The 22,500-nt window shown below is 41.2% G+C and overlaps 1 protein-coding gene across 5 annotated transcripts in view; it reads right to left on the reverse strand.

The window, feature by feature from the left end:
- Positions 1 to 22,500, reverse strand: part of LOC132144205 (bifunctional apoptosis regulator-like) — a 28,700-nt gene that overhangs the window by 5,682 nt on the left and 518 nt on the right. The window contains exons 3-8 of one of the 5 annotated variants that reach the window (XM_059554986.1): positions 18,130 to 18,334; positions 17,886 to 18,055; positions 17,575 to 17,713; positions 17,287 to 17,448; positions 15,336 to 15,532; positions 14,698 to 15,248 (exon numbers count right to left, since the gene is read on the reverse strand). In XM_059554986.1, coding sequence (XP_059410969.1) covers positions 15,053 to 15,248; positions 15,336 to 15,532; positions 17,287 to 17,448; positions 17,575 to 17,713; positions 17,886 to 18,055; positions 18,130 to 18,334 — 1,069 coding nt within the window. In that variant the 3' untranslated portion in view covers positions 14,698 to 15,052. Of the gene's footprint in view, positions 1 to 2,830; positions 2,970 to 3,715; positions 3,886 to 3,971; positions 4,246 to 5,532; positions 5,892 to 7,679; positions 7,835 to 14,697; positions 15,249 to 15,335; positions 15,533 to 17,286; positions 17,449 to 17,574; positions 17,714 to 17,885; positions 18,056 to 18,129; positions 18,335 to 22,500 lie in introns of those variants that run through there. The other 4 variants (XM_059554985.1, XM_059554982.1, XM_059554983.1 and 1 more) reach the window with 4 other exon arrangements.

The following is a 22,500-nucleotide window of genomic DNA, read 5'->3' on the forward strand; positions in this document are numbered from 1 at the left end:
GTCAGGGCCCAGGACTGACAGTAATCCTCCAGCAGATCCAGGCCGTCCTGAAGCCCTTGTTTAGTGGGCGACAGGAGGACCAGGTCGTCTGCGTAGAGTAGACACTTGATCTCTGTGTCGTGGAGAGTGAGACCTTGAAAGGGAGCATGTTCTAACATATTGGCCAATTGGTTGATGTAAATGTTGAAGAGGGTGGGGCTTAAACTGCATCCCTGTCTCACTCCGCGCCCCTGGGGGAAAAATTCGGTTCTTTGGTTTCCAATTTTGACAGCGCATTGGCTGGCTGTGTACATCGATTTGATCAAATCATAGAATTTCCCCCCTACTCCACTGTCGATAAGCTTTAGGTATAATCCTTCGTGCCAGATTGAATCAAATGCTTTCTTGAAATCAACGAAACAAGCAAAAATTTGTTCTTTGTTTTGATGTACATATTTGTCAATTAGTGTTTGTAATGTAAAAATGTGATCGGATGTGCGACATTTTGGAAGAAAGCCAATTTGGGATTTACTCAAGGCATTGTGCTTCATAAGGAAGTGTAAAAGTCTGGCGTTTAAGATGCTGCAGAGAACCTTCCCCAGGTTACTGTTCACACAGATGCCTCGGTAGTTGTTGGGGTCTAGTTTGTCTCCGCTCTTGTGGATGGGGCTGATGAGGCCCTGGTTCCAGATCTCAGGGAAGAACCCTACACACAGAACATCATTGAACAGTTTGAGCATGGCCAGTCTGAAGCTTTGCTCTGTGTGTTTCAGCATCTCGTTCAGGATGCGGTCTACACCACAGGCTTTCTTGAACTCAAGGACTCCTGATTTTTCTTCCAATTCTTTCATTGTTATAGGGAAATCTAAAGGGTTTTGGTTTGTTTTAATTGATCTTTCCAAATTGTCTAGTTTATTAATTATTTCATTTTGATTAGAATTTTGAATTTCAGTTGGGGTGTATAATTCCTGGAAGTGGTTTTTCCACTTCTCCCCATCTTGGATTGCCAGAACTTCTTGATTTGGTTTGTATAGCAATTTCCATTTATCCCAAAATTTGTGTGAGTTTATAGATTTTTCAATTTCTTCAAACTGGCTTTGCAAAAACTGTGCTTTTTTCCGCCGGAGTGTGGCTTTATACTGTTTTAGTGCCTCACAGTAAAGAAGGCGGAGGTCCGGATTATCTGGTTGTCTGTGTTTTTGATTTGATAAGTTTCTGAGGTTTTTTCTCAGAGCCTTACAGTCCAAATCAAACCATTTGTCAGTATCTAAATATTTTTTCTTTGGTTTAACAATTGCCAAATTACTTTTTTGTGCTGTTTTGTAGAATATGTTGTTTAGGTCTTGTACTTCCTGATTGATGCCAAATTGGTTTTTGGGGTATTCCTGTATTTGGAATGAATGTATGAGGGATTGTATTTCTGAAGATTCGACGGCAGTGCTGTAATTACTGGCACTGGTTTCTGTCCATTTGAAAGACATTATTTTGCTCATTTGATATGGGGTCCTAATTGGTTGGGGTGATGTTTGAGATTGCTTTATATAGAGGATGATTTGGCTGTGGTCTGAGAAAGGTTTGAGGGGTTTGACTGTGAATGCTCTCAGAGAGGAAAGCTGGAGATCTGTGATGGTATAGTCTACAGTGCTGTTCCCCAGAGCTGAGCTGTAGGTGTATCGGCCGAGCGAGTCCCCTCGCAGTCTCCCGTTGACGATGTACAGAGCCAGTCCTCGGCAGAGCTGCAGCAGCTGCCGTCCGTGAGCGTTCACGGTTTCATCACAGTTTTGTCTGCTGGGGTGAGAAGGGAATAAGTGGTTATTGCCTGTGATGAATCTGCTACTGTGCGATTCGATGAAATCTAATTCTGCTCCTGTTCTGGCGTTTAGATCGCCCATAAGCACCACATTTCCCTGGGCCTGGAAATGGCTGATTTCTCTCTCTATGTTCTGGAAAGTTTCCTCTTGGAAATACGGAGACTCGAGGGGTGGAATGTAAACTGCACAAAGGAAAACAGGCTTAGATGCTGATATCATTCCTTTTTGTATTTTTAGCCACAAGTGATGTTGTTCTTTTTTTATTAGTTCTATGGGCAGTTCAGATTTAATCCATATTATCATCCCTCTCGAGTCTCTCCCTTGTGTGACTGATGAGAGTTTGACGGATGGTAATATTATCTCTCTGTATCCTGAGGGACAGCTAGTGAACACATCTCCTCTGCACCAGGTTTCCTGTAAGATGATCACATCTAGGTCTTGTAGTTCTTTCATAAAATCAGAATGTCTACTTTTTAGGCCAAAGACTGAGGAGTTTAGACCTTGAATATTCCACGTAGAAAAACTAAGTGATTTCATCGTAAACTTTTAAATTAATGTGTATGGTTTGTTTGCTATTTTGAGAAAAAAGAAATGATGCAAAATTACTACAGATTAAAATTAGAAGAATGAAAGATGTGATTAAGGTTGTGGTAGAAACTCAAAACATCAACAATTCCATATTAAATGTACATTAATACCACAGAATAATAGTTTTTTTGTTTACCACTGTCCACTGTGTGTTAGTAGGTGAGAGCAGATGACACTCTCTCTCTCTCTCTCTCTCTCTCTCTCTCTCTCTCTCACACACACACACACACACTCTCTCTCTCTCTCTCTCTCTCTCTCTCTCTCTCTCTCACACACACACACACACACACACTCTCTCTCTCTCTCTCTCTCTCTCTCTCTCTCTCTCTCACACACACACACACACACACACACTCTCTCTCTCTGTCTCTCTCTCTCTCTCTCTCTCTCTCTCTCTCTCACACACACACACACACACACTCTCTCTCTCACAGACACACACACACACACACCTTGTACTGCCAGAGGTTCAGTGAGACCCGGCGCTGTCTGAGTCTGTGCAGCTCCTCCAGGATGATCTGTCTGTGAGACTCGTTCCTGATGTTGAATGGAGCCGCAGACAGATCGTCATCACTGAGAGCAAACAGTAACCTGACACACACACACACACACACACACAGATTACACATCTCAGGGGTTATAAGTGTGTCACAGCACTCTAGAACGGCTTCTCAAACTTCTTGATGTCAAGGACCTAAATGTGGTGATGCACTTCCTAAAATACAAAGAAGCTCTCTCTCTTTCTCTCTCTCTCTCTATATTCTTTCTATCTATCTATCTATCTATCTATCTATCTATCTATCTATCTATCTATCTATCTATCTATCTATCTATCTATCTATCTATCTATATGCACTGCTGTCTTGGGGGGGGGTTCACCTTAATATGTGATCTAAAGGTGAATGTTTTACAGATTTGCAGATTTGGAATAACATGAGGGTGAGTAATTAATAACAGAATTTTCATTTTTGGTGAACTTTTTCTTCTGCAGGTTCATGAGCACTGAACGCCCGCTGACTCTCACATCACAATATTTTCAAAAAGTTATCTTTATTAACAAACTGCATATTTGATGTGTAAACAAATACATTATTGCCTAAAAAGTCTGTGACACAGAAACAGTATTATTTAATTATAGTGGATTTGAGCGTCCGCCATGACCCTCGCAGTGAGACGCACTGCAAACAGAGTGATACACACATTCACCCTTTTTCAGACCCTCCTGGCTCTCAGTCCTGGTTCTGGAGTCTCACGGTGGTCTGATGAGATGATTGAGCAGAGCTGAGAGTCTCCAGGACCAGGACTGACGGCTTCTATGACTGTAGTGTGTGCGTTACCTGCCGTTGATCTGTTCCCTGCGGAAGGTTTCTTTATACTGATTGGTCCAGACGCTCAGATGCTCCACCCACAGAGTGACATCATCAGCACTCCACCTGCTGAGCGGTTTACTGAGCAGTACCTCATGACTGGAGTCGGTACTGAACGCACGGTACAATAACACCACCATCTGCACACACACACACACACAGTGATGATGCAGTGCGACTACTCATCCTCAGTGTGTGTGTGTGTGTGTGTGTGAGTGTCACTCACAGCCATGCAGCACAGCACTATACTCATTCCAAAGCAAAGCTCCCTGATGTTGAACTCTGCATTCAACATATCAAGCTGTGGTTGAATCAACATATTAAATGGTGGTTGGTTCAGTATATTAAACTGTGGTGGGTTCTGTGGCGGAGCTGCGTGAGGGGCCTGTCTCTTCTCCTGCTGCTGGAACATCTGGAGAACACGACAGAACCCTGGATCGCTCAGGATGGCCTGCTTCCGTCGTCTCACTTCAGCGGGAAACAGCTTCTCCACCGCATCCCTGACACACACACACACACACACACACACACACACACACACACACACACACACACACACACACACACAGAGGATGCTTCATTGTTCATTAAAAGACCATGAGCATCATACAGTGACAGGACCAAACATAACATTGAACTACATCAATAACTATTTGGACAGGTATCACAATCTGAATTAAGCCCTGTTCACACCACTCTAGAACTGTAACCATGATACTACATGAACTACAATGATAATGATATCTATATAGTAACTAGGGCTGCCCCTAATAATCGACTAATCATTAGTTGACCAGAAGAGGCTTGGTCTACCAAAATTTTATTAGTCGTTTAGTCACAAAAAACAAAAATCACAGGTGAAGTCACTCAGTCTGTGACTAATAACAGATCGTTAGCAGCTGCTCTATGTGCTAAGTACATCAGGCACCTATCATTCATTAACCTCAGATATGGCTTATCATCTGAGATATGCAAGTATTAGCAACTTTACATGGCAGCTCAATCTGATGTTCTCTATAGTATTTGTGCTGAGTATAAAGCTGAACAGCAGGACAGATTCACTTGCTCTTAAAATACACACTCATGTTTGGTCATACAGATAAGACATCTTTCAATACATCTTTCACATCTGTAAAGACTACGTTTCTTTGTGTGAACTTAATTACAAAACGTTGTGCTTTTGTAAAATAATGAAAGCGATCCGGATGTGCTTTCTGCCATCTCTGTCTCTGTGAATTTGAGCTTGAAACACCATGTATATCTTTACCTTACAGACATTAAAAATATAAGGAGACTAAAACTTTCAAATGAACCAATTCTAATGGAAAACAGATATTCTGAGAATATGTCATCCATATGAAACACGCACACAGGTGCATCACTACTGCGGAGATGAAGCGCCAGTGTCTCTGACTTCATCTGTTTAACGTCACTGTTTTTCACTGACACATTCATCATCATTACTTCTGCCGGTGCGCTGTGGCAAGCTTTATGTGTCTGCTTGAGTGCTTATTAGGCTATGTAAGCAATTAAAGGCTCATAATAATGATTTAAATCATTTATTTACATGTGATTAGTCAACTACAGGCAACCAGAAAAATATTTAGTTGAGGCCAGCCCTAATGGTAACTACACATATTAATCATATCTATAATAATATTAGTAACTATGACAACAACTATTAGAACAGTTACTGAACTGAGTCACTGTGTGTAATCTGGTTTGACTCCTGTCACTGACTGAAGCGTGTGTGAACAGAACCGGATCATGACTCGCTCGTCTCTCACCGGAGCAGGATGTTGACTTTGGGAAAGCCGGTCCACACCGCTCGGCACTCTGGGCAGTCTCTCCGGACCCTGGGCAGAGCGGAGGCCCACCAGTTGGCCAGACAGTGTCTGCAGAAGCTGTGTCCACAGGTGAGTGTGGTGGGGTCCACCAGAACCTGGTAGCAGCAGTGACAGGTGAACTCAGACTCAGACAGAGCCGTCCCTTCCTCAGACTCAGACTCACTGAGCTCCGGCTCCACTGGGATCTGCACGTCCATCTCACTCTGTCAACACACACACACACATGCACGCACGCACACACACACACACACACACACACACAGACACACACACACACACACACACCCACACGCACGCATGCACGCACACACACACACACACACACACACACACAGACACACACACACAGACACACACACACACACACACACACACAGGTTTGTTTCTTTGAATTGTGGGGATTTTCCATAAACTTCTATTACTTTTATATTGAGCAAACAACATTTTCTATCCCTCTAACCCTTATCCTAAACCTATCTCTTAGAGAAAACCTGCTTGCAGTGCTACACTTTCAGATAAACATCATTTATCATTTTTTATATTTTTTTTAACATTTTTCCACTTTTCCACAGTCCATTTTAAATGAGCCTTGGCCCAGAGAAAACGCCTGCGCTTCTGGATCATGTTTAGATATTTATGTTTAGAGTTTTAGCCGGTAACAGCGAATGGCACGGTGGATTGTGTTCACTGACAATGTTTTCTGGAAGTATTCCTGAGCCCATGTTGTGATCTCCATTACAGTATCATTCCTGTATGTGATGCAGTGCGTCTAAGAGCTGAAGATCAGGGGCATCCAGTATGGTTTTCTGGCCTTGACCCTTACACACAGAGATTGTTCCAGATTCTCTGAATCTTTGGATGATATTATGCACTGTAGATGATGATAACTTCAACCTCTTTTCAATGTTTCTCTGAGAAACTCCTTTCTGATATTGCTCCGCTATTTTTGGCCGCAGCATTGGGGGAATTGGTGATCCTCTGCCCATCTTGACTTCTGAGAGACACTGAGAGGCTCTTTTTATACCCAATCATGTTCCCAATTGACCTGATAAGTTGCAAATTGGTCCTCCAGCTGTTCCTTATATGTACATTTAACTTTTCCGGTCTCTTATTGCTACCTGTCCCAACTTTTCTCATGAAATCCAAAATGAGCCAATATTTGGCATGAAATTTCAAAATGTCTCACTTTCAACATTTGATATGTTATCTATATTCTATTGTGAAAAAAATATAAGTTCATGAGATTTGTAAATTATTCCATTCCTTTTTCACTCACAATTTGTACAGTGTCCCAACTTTTTTGGAATCAGGTTCGTACACTGGAGTGTTGAATTGCTGAGCTGCACAGATATATCCGCACCAATACGATCACTCGTGGACAGGCTTCAAAGATTCAGAGAAGGCATTAATTTAGAAATAGCAACGAAGCTTGGTGTCTACAACCTGGAGTTATGCAAAAAGCGAAGCAGAGAAACATCCGAGACAAGTTTTCCAAATCCATGAAAAGAATGAAGGGAAAGAGTAAAGATATAAGGTAGCAAGTACCAAACACATTTGTTTCAAATAAATGTTACACCATACTGCTGCTATTCTTCAATAAGAGAATTTAAAGGGTATACATTAAATGAAATGCCAAACGAAAATTTTTTCCACATCATGCTAAAGTTTTACAGACTATGAAAAGCAGTTCAACACGTTTACATTCATCTAAACTGGAAAGTGAGAGTGCTGGAAGTTTGTGAACAGAATACGGTCGCTCAACTTCTTTTTACCCCCAAATGAAGAACGGAAACAAACTCAGTTGAAGTATACTGGGGCTTTAACTCTACCCCTCACAGGAAACTACTGGCAATTTTGGAATTTCAAAAAACAATGTTTTGTATGTTTATTAAGCCTTTTGTTTTACGGGGAAACAGGAAGTGTTCTCATAAACCATGTTAACGTTGTAGTACACATGTCATTATACACATCTGTGTCCTCGTAAACCATACATACCAGTACACACACACACACACACACACACAGATCATATAACAGCACAGGATGAGTGTCTCCTGTGAGTGTCTGCAGACAGGTTCATGTCTTACTTCAGTCTGAGTCTCAGCGCTGGCTGTCAGCTCCTCTTCTCTCTTCTCATATCGGCTCTTTCGGTTTATTCACGTAAAGACTCTCTCTGAACACAACAGAAGAGAAAGAGAAACTGCTTTCAGCACAGCAGCTTCCTGCTTAAACACACACACGCACACACACACACACACACACACACACACACGTGATATAAGATATTCATGGGGACTTTCCATTGACTTCTTTTGTTTTTCTACCAAAAACACTACACATTAAAATACAAAAATGATTAAATATGCTTAGTTCAAGGTTAAATGCGACATTGCGTCATTTGAGTTACAAGGACAGGATTTTTCTGGTTTCCTACAATATATTGTCAATTTAGCTGAAACTGTATAAACACACACACACACTTTCAGTTTCACTTTGATGTGCTGTATTACCATTACTAATATTTGTACATTTATATATAATTGATGTACAATAATATTTCTTTAAAAACAGTTCAATGAAGTTTTCTTCACACTATTTATTTAATTCTCTTTTTAAGGACATGCAGACATTACCCGGGAATTCCAACCCGCAGCTCAAATCCATTATTAGAACCAATCACAGTGATTACTGGATGTTTTGAGCGGGTTTTAATTGATATGATCTTTTATTTTGATTGAGAAAGCGGGTGTTTCTGCTCACCCGGGGGGTGCAGTGCTTCTAACAGCGCCACCTAGCGAATGGATCAGCAATAACACTAAAATAAGGTGGACGACATGGACAGCAATCGGAATTAAGTTTTATTTTATAATGTTAAAACTATGCAAATGCGTAGCCTAAGTGAGAGCTGCTAACTATGAATAAAGAATTAATTCCCACGAATACAGAGATTGTTTGCTAGTTTAATTTATTATTACGACATTTGTGGCCATGATTTAATTAAACCTGTTGACTTAACGACTAGAAGTAAATCTAGCCAGCACATTAATTAAACTAAAGATAATAAAAGCATGTTGATGTGAGATGTGTCAGATTTACCTGTAGCTAGGTGTCAAAACTTGTTTGCTACTCATTGCTTTAGCGTATTAAGTATAAATCCTGCTTGGTTGTACCACAGTGTTATCGGCCTGTCGTTTTGACAGTACTTCAGAATAATCTGGCTGATGTTTGAGAGGCATGGTCTGTGGTAATAAGGCCAGAAACTTGCTCCAGAACTCTTCAGCCAGTGGACATTCACATTTAATCATTTAGCACGTTTTTGTCCAAAGCGATTTACAAATGAGGACAGTGGAAGCAATCAAAAACAATAAAAGAGCAATGATATATAAGTGCTATAACAAGTCTCAGTTAGCTTAACACAGTACACGTAGCAAGGTTTCGCACCACAGGTGAAGAGACTGCACGTTCACATTTCATCACATCATCTTTACTGTAACATCAGTTTTATTTAGATGAACTCTGTGACTACGTCAACTAGCGGTCATTAGAGTATCCGTAGACTGTCTGCTTAACATCTGCTAACTCTTTATTTTGATGGATCACCAACATACAGCAGCTTCACAAGTACATCATCTTATTCTACCAACCTTAACTTTGACTAAGTCTACTAATACTCTAATGAGAGACAGTTAACGAGTAGTAGTAAAGTTTAATCCAACAAGGGTAAATCCAAACACAATGTAGCACAGCAATATTTAAGATCTAACCCCTCTTTCACACCGCAAGCGTGAGCGGCGCGCATTTTTTTCGGCGTCCATGTTAATCAATGAGTGCATTCACACCAGGAGCAGGAGCAGCGCGTGAGCGTCAAGCAGGAGCAGCGGGGGGTTCGGCGTCCGGTCTATTTTTGCTGTGCTGCTCACGCTCAATTAAAGTGAAAGCACACTTTTAAGGGACAATAAATGTGATTTAACACAAAACGTGCTCAAAATGCACAGAATAAGCATGTCAAGAGTTTTAACAACAATGCCAATGTCTAGTGTTTTCACAATTATGCCAGAAAAGAAAATTAAGTATAACAAATATGTATTTACCAATTTAAACTTTTTAATTAATCGTTTTGGGTGAAAGTTTGGTGTATTGTTATAAAAACAATAGAGAGTCTGCTGCTGCAGTGACGATGTAGTTGCGCGGACACGCTGCTCGTGCACCGCTCACGCTTGCGCTGTGAAAGAGGGGTTAGACTGAACTCAGTGACCATCATACAGTCTATGGTGACCATACAGGAACTTCATCACTCAGACCAAACGAGGATAATTAACAAGGCACACCTGAACACAATAATACAATCAACACAACAAGGGAATGGTGCAAAAGGAAAACAAACTCCAAATTAACAGAAACCGTGATTGTAAAGAGCTATCAATAGTGTGCTTCTGTTTTTATGCTGCACAGTACACATATATATAATAAACCGCCACTGAAAGCATGTTTAAAAAGATTAATAGCTGTGTGTGTAGCCTTCTTAAGACTCCCATCCAGATCAGTCTGCATCAGTTAACTGTGTTTGTACAGAATTCCCTGCCTCACGCATGCGCGAGTCGAACTTGTCCAGACTTGTCTGGTGCATGTGCAAAAGTTTTCAGTTCGACAGCATCCAGCATGTTTGATACGGAGTTTCCCTGGTTTTATTCCTTTAAAGTCTGTTTTCCTTTGTGTGGTATTGCTGTGCGTTAATAACTCCGTGAGTAATAATATTTATTATCATAGTAGATGTGTTTCAGAGTGTGTCATAGCGTAATTAAGTTGGCTTGAGAAAGCCAACTTACTGAAATCCTATTTAAACTTCTTCTTCTTCTTCTTCTTCTTCTTCTTCTTCTTCTTCTTCTTCTTCTTCTTCTTCTTCTTCTCATTATTTTTCTGACCGCAAATTTTTGGACACTAACTCCTCCTAGACCGTTCAAGCTACATACTCCAAACTCGGGTCAGACCTTCATACTGTTCTGACTCGGTGTGCTATATCTTTTCAGACTGGTTTGAGTTACGGTTTTCTTAAAAATTAAAATTAAAAATCATAAAAATCCCATAGACTTTCATTGACAGGATGTTCAGATGACCCAAGCTCCAAATCCAATTAGACTCAATCAAGCTTTGATGTTAATCAATTTAAACTCATTCAAACTCATCTAATCTATCTATCTATCTATCTATCTATCTATCTATCTATCTATCTATCTATCTATCTATCTATCTATCCTAATAATATGCTAATCATGCTAAAATCATGCTAGCTACATGCTAATCAAACTAGCAACTTGCTAGTCGCATGCTAGTCATGCTAGAAACAAGCTAGCAACATGCTAGCAACATGCAAATAATGCTAAAATCATGCTAGCAACATGCTAGTCGCATGCTAGTAATGCTAGAAACATGCTAGCAACATGCTAAAATCATTGCTAGCCACATGCTAGTCGCATGCTAGTCATGCTAGAGACATCCTACCAACATGCTAATCATGCTAAAATCATGCTAGCAACATGCTAGTCGCATGCTAGTCATGCTAGAAACATGCTAGCAACATGCTAATCATGCTAAAATCATGTTAGCAACATGCTAGTCGCATGCTAGTCAAGCTAGAAACATCCTAGCAACATGCTAGTCGCATGCTAGTCATGCTAGAAACATGCTAGCAACATGCTAATCATGCTAAAATCATGCTAGCAACATGCTAGTCGCATGCTAAAAACATGCTAACAACATGTTAATCATGCTAAAATCATGCTAGCAACATGCTAATCAAACTAGCAACTTGCTAGTCGCATGCTAGTCATGCTAGAAACAAGCTAGCAACATGCTAGCAACATGCAAATAATGCTAAAATCATGCTAGCAACATGCTAGTCGCATGCTAGTAATGCTAGAAACATGCTAGCAACATGCTAAAATCATGCTAGCCACATGCTAGTCGCATGCTAGAAACATGCTAATCATGCTAGAGACATCCTACCAACATGCTAATCATGCTAAAATCATGCTAGCAACATGCTAGTCGCATGCTAGTCATGCTAGAAACATGCTAGCAACATGCTAATCATGCTAAACTCATGCTAGCAACATGCTAGTCGCATGCTAGTCAAGCTAGAAACATCCTAGCAACATGCTAGTCGCATGCTAGTCATGCTAGAAACATGCTAGCAACATGCTAATCATGCTAAAATCATGCTAGCAACATGCTAGTCGCATGTTAGTCATGCTAGAAACATGCTAGCAACATGCTAATCATGCTAAAATCATGCTAGCAACATGCTAGTCGGGAATGCTAGTCAAGCTAGCAACATTCTAGTCGCATGCTAATCATGTTAGAAACATGCTAACAACATGCTAATCATGCTAGCAACATGCTAGCAATATGCTAATCATGCTAGAAATATGCTAGCAACATGTTAATCATGGTAAAATCATGCTAGCAACATGCTAGTCGCATGCTAATAATGCTAGAAAATGCTAACAACATGCTAATCATGCTTAAATCATGATAGCAACATGCTAATCATGCTAGGAACATGCTAATTGCATGCTAATCATGCTAGAAACATGCTAGTGACATGCTAGTAACATGTTAATCATGCTAGAAAAATGCTAACAACATGCTAGTCGCATGCTAATCATGCTAGAAACATGTTAATAACATACTAGCAACATGTTAATCATGCTAGAAACATGCTAGCGACATGCTAGCAACATGGTAATCATGCTAAAATCATGCTAGTAACATACTAGTCGCATGCTAGAAACATGCTAGCAAAAATGCTAAACATGCTAGCAACATGCTAGTCGCATGCTAGTCATGCTAGGAAAATGATAGCAACATGCTAATCATGCTAAAATCATGTTAGCAACATACTAGTCGCATGCTAGAAACATGCTAGCAAACATGCTAATCATGCTAAAATCATGCTAGCCACATGCTAGTCGCATGCTAGTCTAGCTAGAAACATGCTAACAACATGTTAAACATGCTAGAAACATGCTAGTCGCATGACAGTCATGCTAGAAACATGCTAGCAAGATGCTATTCATGCTAGAAACATGCTAGCAACATGCTAGTCGCATGCTAATCATGCTAGAAACATGCTAACAACATGCTAATCATGCTAAAATCATGCTAGTAAAATGATATTCGCATGCTAGTCATGTTAGAAACATGCTAATCATGCTAACAACATGCTAGCGACATGCTACTAACTTGCTAATCATGCTAGCGACATGGCTAGTCACTTTCTAATTATGTTAGCGACATGCTAGCAACATGCTAATCATGCTTGTAACATGCTAGTCACATGCTTATCATGCTAGAAACATGCTAATCATGCTAGCAGCTTGTTAGTCGCATACTAATCATGCTAGAAACATGCTAGAGACATGCTAGGAACTTCCTAATCATGCTAGCGACATGGCTAGTCCCTTGCTAATAATGCTAACAACATGCTAGATACCTTGCTTATCATGCTAAGTACATGCTAGTCACCTGCTAATCATGCTAGCAACATGCTAGCAACTTTGCTAATCATGCTAATGAAATGGTAGTCACTTGCTTGTTATGCTAGCAATATGTTAATCACTGTCTTTTTTAAACTTCTTAAACTTTTAAATCTTTTTTTAAACTTTTAAATCTTTTTAAACTTTTCAGATTTTCAAACTTTGTAAACTTTTCAAACTTTCTGGTCAGGCTTTCTCAAGCCAACTTAAAGTTTGCCTTGACAAACTTTTTTATCTAGTTCAGTTTATTTTACCTCAGGAAAATGATTGCATCGATATAAATACCATAGCTGTAATTCTCACGTATACGACAAATTATTTGTCTATTTGCAATCAAAGATGCTTATTTTTTTTGTATAAGAGCGTTGCTTGTCATGTGTATCAATGTAAATATTTATTTAGTCTCTGACCAGCATTTAAATAATTATTACATTGAGCACACGGGAGCGCTAGAACAGCACGCACACACAGTGTAATTTGACACCACTTGTAAGCAGCAGCAGTCCAGGTCTGTTAATAAAGCTGCATTTAGTGTTCATATGTGAAAATAAGCTCTTGTTTATTTTGTTTACTATTGCATCAGACAATTAGTTCTATATAGAGTTCCTATAGCGTACAGTATATTGTTTTATCTTTGCATCTGTCATTTCTCATTTCATATTATAACATGTATATTTATCATCTTCATTTGTTCTCTGACAGAAACCACAATTTGTGCATATTCACACAAATAAACATTGAGACTTGAAATGTTCACTCTGGAGGAGCTGCAGTTCAGAACTGGCCCAGATATAGTTTAATATACCTGGGCCACATTACCTACGGAGGCCCAAGTGTGATTTAATACATGTGGGCCACTTCAGGCTTACATCACTTTTTTCCATTACATCACTTGCATCACTTTATTTTAATGTTTTACATTTACCTGCTGCCTTTCAAGGAGTTTAAATTACTTAAAAAAAAAGGTAATAACAAATTCCAAATCAAAATGTACTGCATTATATAGAAACAATGATATTTTGACATTTCCCATTAAGCTTTAAATTCAAGTAAATATACTAATCTTAGACATATGTAAAATGTTGTAATAGCTGGCATGGTGTTTCTTACTGTAGTGCACATTTGTTTTCATGTACATGATATTTCTATTCTAAATCAAGTTTTCCGGACTATAAGTTGCCCCTTTTTTCATAGTTTGGCTGGTCCTGCGACTACTAGTCAGGTGCGACTTATTTATCAAAATTAATTTGACATGAACCAAGAGAAATGCACTAAGAGAAATGAACCGAGAGAAAAAATTACCGTCTACAGCCGCGAGAGGGCGCTCTATGCTGCTCAGTGCTCCTGTAGTCTACACTGAAGACATAGAGCGCCCTCTGGCGGCTGGAGACGGTAATGTTTTCTTTTGGTGCTTGGTTCTAAATAAATGCAACTTATAGTCCAGTGCGACTTATATATGTTTTTTTCCTCATCATGACGTATTTTTGGACTGATGCGACTTATACTCCGGTGCGACTTATAGTCCGAAAAATACGGGTAATATGAAAATGAGTCACACAACCAGTTTTTTTTATTAAATATATACTTTAAATAAACATTCTCTGTTTATTACAGTCATGAAATAATTTATAAAAATACATATTTTCACAATTAAAAGCATGAAACTGAATCGTGTCAGAATCTGAGGATCCTATGAAACTGATCATAACATAAGAGCAGAGAGATGATTGTGAGTGTGAAGTCCCAGCATGACCCAGACACACGTGTGTGTGTGTGTTTGTGACGTCCCTGTGGCTCACACAGTGGATCATAGCGCTCGCAACGCCAAGGTCATGGGTTCGATTCCCAGAGAATACATCAACTGATTAAATGTGTAGCATGAATGCAGTGTGAGTCACCTAACAAACATGATTAAAGTGTGTGTGTCAGGGCCTGTGCTGTGTGTTTGTAGGCAGGAGTGTTCGTTTCACCAGCACTGCAGTGAGGAAGGGGTTAAAGTACAGCTGGATGTAGATCTCAGTGTTAATGATGAACAGAGGCATCATGGGCCACGGCAGCACAAACAGAGATGTGTTGAACAGCACTGCAAACATCTGAAGCCAGACTAACTTAGGCAGAGTCCTGCGAACACAACACACAGAAATCACACGGGTTCAGACTCAGTGTATGTGTTAAAACCACACATGAAGTGTGTGTGTGTGTGTGTACCGCATCTGTCCTCTCTTCCACAGCGTCCAGTAGAAACACACGTCCAGCATCGTCAGTAGTGCGGCGTGAGCGATGATGAAACCTGTCGTCCAGTAATGAACACTCATCCAGTGCCAGGCCACCGCAGACAGCAGCTGATAGGGCAGCAGGAAGTACATCAGCAGAAACTCCGCCCACTGACGCCAGCCCGGCCAATCCTGATGCAGCACAGGGTGCATTAGTGCCCGCCCACATTTAGAGTTGATTCTGAGTAGTTTTCCCAAAAGGATTTATAAAAAACCCTGTTATAGCGTTATAAACCATGAACCGAACCAACCAGATTCGAGGAGACTCACAACATCACAAACTCTGATTGGAAGAAAAAAAGAGTTTGAAAACCAGGTGAAAAGACAAAGTTGCTTTAATTAGGGAAGAACTACAATCCCACGCAGCTCTGTGAATGACTAGCACATTTAAAATGATGTGGAATTTTGAAAACACATTCCTTTAATTTGGTTGATTATATTTATAGAAACAATATATTTTTGTTTGCTGCTAAACATGCATATATATATAAACCCGATTCCAAAAGAGTTGGGACACTTTACAAATTGTGAATAAAATCAGAATGCAATGATGTGGAAGTTTCAAATTTCAATATTTTATTCAGAATACAACATAGATGACATATCAAATGTTTAAACTGAGAAAATGTATCATTTTAAGTAAAAAATAAGATGATTTAAAATTTCATGGCATCAACACATCTCAAAAAAGTTGGGACAAGGCCATGTTTACCCCTGTGAGGCATCTCCTCTTCTTTTTATAACAGTCTGCAAACGTCTGGGGACTGAGGAGACAAGTTTCTCAAGTTTAGGAATAGGAATGCTGTCCCATTCTTGTCTAATACAGGCTTCTAGTTGCTCAGCTGTCTTAGGTCTTCTTTGTCACATCTTCCTCTTTATGATGCACCAAATGTTTTCTATGGGTGAAAGATCTGGACTGCAGGCTGGTCATTTCAGTACCTGGATCCTTCTTCTACACAGCCATGATGTTGTAATTGATGCAGTATGTGGTCTGGGATTGTCATGTTGGAAAATGCAAGGTCTTCCCTGAAAGAGAGACGTCTGGATGGGAGCATATGTTGTTCTAGAACTTGGATATATCTTTCAGCATTGATGGAGCCTTTCCAGATGTGTAAGCTGCCCATGCCATACACACTCATGCAACCCCATACCATCAGAGATGCAGGCTTCTGAACTGAGCAACGAAAATAACGAATGGCACGGTGGATTGTGTTCACTGACAATGTTTTCTGGAAGTATTCCTGAGCCCATGTTGTGATCTCCATTACAGTATCATTCCTGTATGTGATGCAGTGTCGTCTAAGAGCTGAAGATCACAGGCATCCAGTATGGTTTTCCGGCCTTGACTCTTACACACAGAGATTGTTCCAGATTCTCTGAATCTTTGGATGATATTATGCACTGTAGATGATGATAACTTCAACCTCTTTTCAATGTTTCTCTGAGAAACTCCTTTCTGATATTTATCCGCTATTTTTGGCCGCAGCATTGGGGGAATTGGTGATCCTCTGCCCATCTTGACTTCTGAGAGACACTGTCAAATTGGTCCTCCAGCTGTTCCTCATATGTACATTTAACTTTTCTGGCCTCTTATTGCTACCTGTCCCAACTTTTTTGGTATGTGTAGCTCTCATGAAATCCAAAATGAGCCAATATTTGGCATGACATTTCATAATGTCTCACTTTCAACATTTGATATGTTATTTATATTCTATTGTGAATAAAATCTAAGTTCATGAGATTTGTAAATTATTCCATTTCTTTTTTACTCACAATTTGTACAGTGTCCCAACTTTTTTGGAATCGGGTTTGTATATATATATATATATATATACATGTAAGCAAATATGTTGTATTATATGTTGTATATAAATATGTTGTTTTACCAGCGGTGTGTCCGTGGGAGCGTCTGGTGTCGCCGGGCAGCTGGTGTGAATGAAGGGCAGGAACGTGTCGTCATAATCGAACAGGAACAGGTAGAGTAGCGTCAGACGAGGGAAGTTCCTCAGACTGATCAACAGGAACAGAGACTTCCCTAAATACAGATCCTGCAGACACACACACGTGATGATTTACAGCGTCACTGTGGTCAAAACACACACAGAACATACAGAGACTCCTGACAGCTCTGGGACAAACATCATTCGATAGAGCTGAAACACACACACGCACACCTTGTACTGCCAGAGGTTCAATGAGACTCTGGTTTCTCTGAGTCTGTGCAGTTCCTCCAGGATGATCTGTCTGTGAGACGGATTCTTGATGCTGAACGGAGCCGCAAACAGATCATCATCACTGAGAGAAGAAAGTAACCTGACACACACACACACACACACACACACACACGTGTCACAGGTGACTGATGATCTCTGAGGAATGTGCAGTGCTGTGGGCCTCCAGGACTCAGATATGCTCTGTGTGTGTGTGTGTGTGTGTGTGTGTGTGTGTGTGTGTGTGTGTGTGTGTGTGTGTGTGTGAGTGTTACCTGCCGTTGATCTGTTCCCTGTGGAAGGTTTCTTTATACTGATTGGTCCAGATGCCCAGATGCTCCACCCACAGAGTGACATCATCAGCACTCCACCTGCTGAGCGGTTTACTGAGCAGTACCTCATGACTGGAGTCGGTACTGAACGCACGGTACAATAACACCACCATCTGCACACACACACACACACAGTGATGATGCAGTGCGCCAACTCATCCTCAGTGTGTGTGTGTGTGTCACTCACAGTCATGAAGGTCAGAGCCGTCACGACTCCAGAGTAAAACTCTCCAATGTTGATCGGTGGTGGGTTCTGTGGCGGAGCTGCATGAGGGGCCTGTGTATTCCCATGCTGCTGGAACATCTGGAGAACACGACAGAACCCTGGATCGCTCAGGATGGCCTGCTTCCGTCGGTTCACGTCAGCGGGAAACAGCTTCTCCACCGCATCCCTGACACACACACACACACACACACACACAGAGACCATAAAAAAGACCATGAGCATCATACAGTGACCAGGACCAAACGTAACTCTGTTAGTAACTGTTTGGACATGCAGGTATCTGAATTAGAGGGGTCATTAACTGCCTTTGTTTTTATTTTTTATATCATCATAATTTAGAAGTAATAGTCTATTTTCTGTCCTGTTTTTAACCCCCTCATCAGAAGGCTCTGTTTGAATAGATGTGGAGGATTGTAGAATCAGAAGTAAACACACACTGCTGTGATTGGCTAACAGTTGTGTATGATTGACAGAGTACGTTCCTCACAGATGGACGCTGCTGTGATTTAGGTCAAAAACACATAAATACTCAATATATATCAAACAATCTGTTTAACAGACAAAGCAATAGTGATCCCGTAATAAACAGTTACTCTCACTTGTGTGTTGAGACATGACTGTCAGATCCTATACTGTCACACAGCATTGCCTTTTAGTTTCAATTTTTCTGAAAATCCTGTGAAGGACTGAGTTCTCATTGACGTGGCCTGGATCTTTATTAAAAATAAAATGTATCTATTCTTTCCTAACGCTGGGCTCAGAAGGATGGCAGTGCAAACACTTTCCACAGCTTGGCACTGAAAAGCATCTTGCAGTTCTCAGAGCATCTTTATAGTTTGGTTTCTGTGTAGACATGTGTTCACCTCTGATGTAAACACTATGTGTGAGTTAGTGGGCGGAGCTTAACAGAGAATGGCATAATCAGTGGGCGGGGCTAAACAGAGAGGGATGTAGAATCAGTGGGCGGGGCTAAACAGAGAGGGACGTAGAATCAGTGGGCGGGGCTAAACAGAGTGCTGTAGAATCAGTGGGTGGGGCTAAACAGAGAGGGACGTAGAATCAGTGGGCGGGGCTAAACAGAGAGGGATGTAGAATCAGTGGCTGGGGCTAAACACAGAGGGATGTAGAATCAGTGGGCGGGGATTAAAAGAGTGACAGAATCAGTGGGCGGGGCTAAACAGAGAGTGACAGAATCAGTGGGCGGGGCTAAACAGAGAGTGACAGAATCAGTGGGCGGGGCTAAATAGAGAGTGCTGTAGAATCAGTGGGCGGGGCTAAACAGAGAGGGACGTAGAATCAAAAGGCGGGGCTAAACAGAGTGCTGTAGAATCAGTGAGTGGGGCTAAACACAGAGGGATGTAGAATCAGTGGGCGGGGATTAAAAGAGTGACAGAATCAGTGGGCGGGGCTAAACAGAGAGTGACAGAATCAGTGGGCGGGGCTAAATAGAGAGTGCTGTAGAATCAGTGGGCGGGGCTAAACAGAGAGGGACGTAGAATCAAAAGGCGGGGCTAAACAGAGTGCTGTAGAATCAGTGAGTGGGGCTAAACACAGAGGGATGTAGAATCAGTGGGCGGGGATTAAAAGAGTGACAGAATCAGTGGGCGGGGCTAAACAGAGAGTGACAGAATCAGTGGGCGTGGCTAAACAGAGAGTGACAGAATCAGTGGGCGGGGCTAAATAGAGAGTGCTGTAGAATCAGTAGGTCGGGAATCAGTGGGCGGGGCTAAACAGAGAGTGCTGTAGAATCAGTAGTTCGGGAATCAGTGGGCGGGGCTAAACAGAGAGGGATGTAGAATCAATAGGTCGGGAATCAGTGGGCAGGGCTAAACAGAGAGGGATGTAGAATCAGTGAGTGGGACTAAACACAGAGGGATGTTGAATCGGTGGGCGGGGCTAAACAGAGAGGGACGTAGAATCAGTGGGCGGGGCTAAACAGAGAGGGATGTAGAATCGGTGGGCGGGGCTAAACAGAGAGGGACGTAGAATCAGTGGGCGGGGCTAAACAGAGAGGGGCGTAGAATCAGTGAGTGGGACTAAACACAGAGGGATGTTGAATCGGTGGGCGGGGCTAAACAGAAGGCGATGAGGAATCAGTGAGTGGGGCTAAACACAGAGGGATGTAGAATCAGTGGGCGGGGCTAAACAGAGAGGGATGTAGAATCAGTATGTGGGGCTAAACAGAGTGACATCATCGGTGGGCGGGGCTAAACAGAGAGTGCTGTAGAATCAGTGAGTGGGGCTAAACACAGAGGGATGTAGAATCAGCGGGCGGGGATTAACAGAGAGGGATATAGAATCAGTGGGCGGGGCTAAACAGGCAGCGCTGTAGAAGCAGACGTTGATGATCTTCTGTGTAGGCGGTGCTTATCCACACTATTACATCATCACTGTTGGGAACGTTACTTTAAAAAAGTAATTAGTTATAGTTACTCACTACTTGTTCCAAAAAGTAACTGAGTTAGTAACTGAATTACTCTATAATAAAAGTAACTCGTTACGAGGGAAAGTAACTATTTGCGTTACTGTAAAAAAAAAAAAAAAAAGAAAAAAAAAGTTGCTATATGTCAAAGAATTTTTTTTTTAGCAGTTTTCACAAGTCAGTTGAAATAAGTAGAACAGACAGGTGTTCGTACATAACTTTCGAGATTTATTGCACGTCAACAGACGGCAAGAGTTTTATCCTGCACTCTTTGTAAGAAAAGTGTTTTTGGCCACTAGCTTTGTAGATGCGTGTGTCACACATTACATGTACACATTACATGCACGTTCTTGCCTTTGACTACAATGAATTTAAAGTAGTGCTAATATCTCCACCTTGAAAATGCCAACTTTTCATCGGATTGCTCCTGACTCACCATTTCTGCTGCTGCTGCGAATCTCTGTGTAGCTGTTGCGTGTGTGTGCCTGTGTGTGTTTGGCGCCGCTGGCGCGTGTGTGTAAAAACACTGGCTCTGATTGGCTACCATGAAACACATGACTCTGCCTTAGCCAATCATAATCGCTTATCTCGTTATTAACCCACCTGCTCACTCGCTGTGTGAGCCAGGGGTGCGTTCGGATTACATAGATTATTAAATCAATGCATAGTAACGCACCGCATTTAACGTTCAGTAACGTTAACGGCGTTGTAACGACGGGAAAAGTAATTAGTTAGATTACCCCGTTACTGAAAAAATAACGTCGTTACCTAACGCCGTTCTTTTAAACGCCGTTATTCCAAACACTGTACATCATAGAGTAGAACATTCCACAAGCAGACTGCCTTCAGTATAAGCTGTTTTAAAGATTAACTACAAAGTTTTGAGTTCTGAAACTTACAGGATGTGTTTAATAGTACAACGATCTCTTATATGTCAAAAGATCAAGGGAATTTTAGTTTCTCATTCATTACCCCTTTAAGGCCCTTTCACACCACAAACTAAACTATAACAACTGTAACAGTTACTGTTGTGTTGGGATGTCCGCTTCTTTTACGCCCTAACGTAATGACGTCATTCACATTGACGTAATGTCAAGTCTATCGTCTCTGGCCGGAATGAAAATACACATTCAGATATATAAAGTTAGTAATCATAACTTCAGTCAATTAAAACATCAAGCTCTGATAAGTTTCTTACATTTGAGACTTGCCAATAAAGCCCCCAAATACAGGTACAGGCAGACGTGCAAACAAAGATTGAAGATATAAAGTGAACAAATTAGACCTCAGTGCAGAACCCATGATCCACTTTATACACAATCCATTATGATTTATTGGTAATTAAAATAATGACCTCATTCAAGTATTTGGGTCACCCGCGCCCATAGCATTAGCACAGAATCAGTTGTCCGGAAGAGCTAGTTTGGTTCAGACGTGCTGTGTCAATCATACAATCATGTACTGTTCGGCAGCTTCACACCGAATCACGCATGCGCAGTATCATCAGCTCATCAGTTCTCAAATCAGACGTGTCTTAAAGAAACCGTTCTCGGTTCATTGTACCTTGATCCAAAAACCCATGCAAACAGTTCTTGACTCGAGAACGAGACCTGCTCTAACCAGCACACTGCACACGTTCAGTGTATCATCTGGGTCGGCTCGGCGTTCATCTTCAGTTCTCTCTTCACAGCAGTTCAGTCAGTGTACTGTTGGAACAACTGAATCACTCCGGGATATTGGTTTATTTCGACTCAGAGGAAGTGTCAGGCATGTTAAAAAGTGAATAACTTAAGTAACTTGTGAATTAATGCTTACTGGAGACACGAACCAGTTCAAACGATTCAGTTCGATTTGGTGAACTGGTCTGACCGGTTCACTAAGAAGAACTGATTAAATCAAACGATTCGTTC

The sequence above is a fragment of the Carassius carassius genome, chromosome 7 (genome assembly GCF_963082965.1).
Source record: "Carassius carassius chromosome 7, fCarCar2.1, whole genome shotgun sequence".
Taxonomy (NCBI): domain Eukaryota; kingdom Metazoa; phylum Chordata; class Actinopteri; order Cypriniformes; family Cyprinidae; genus Carassius; species Carassius carassius.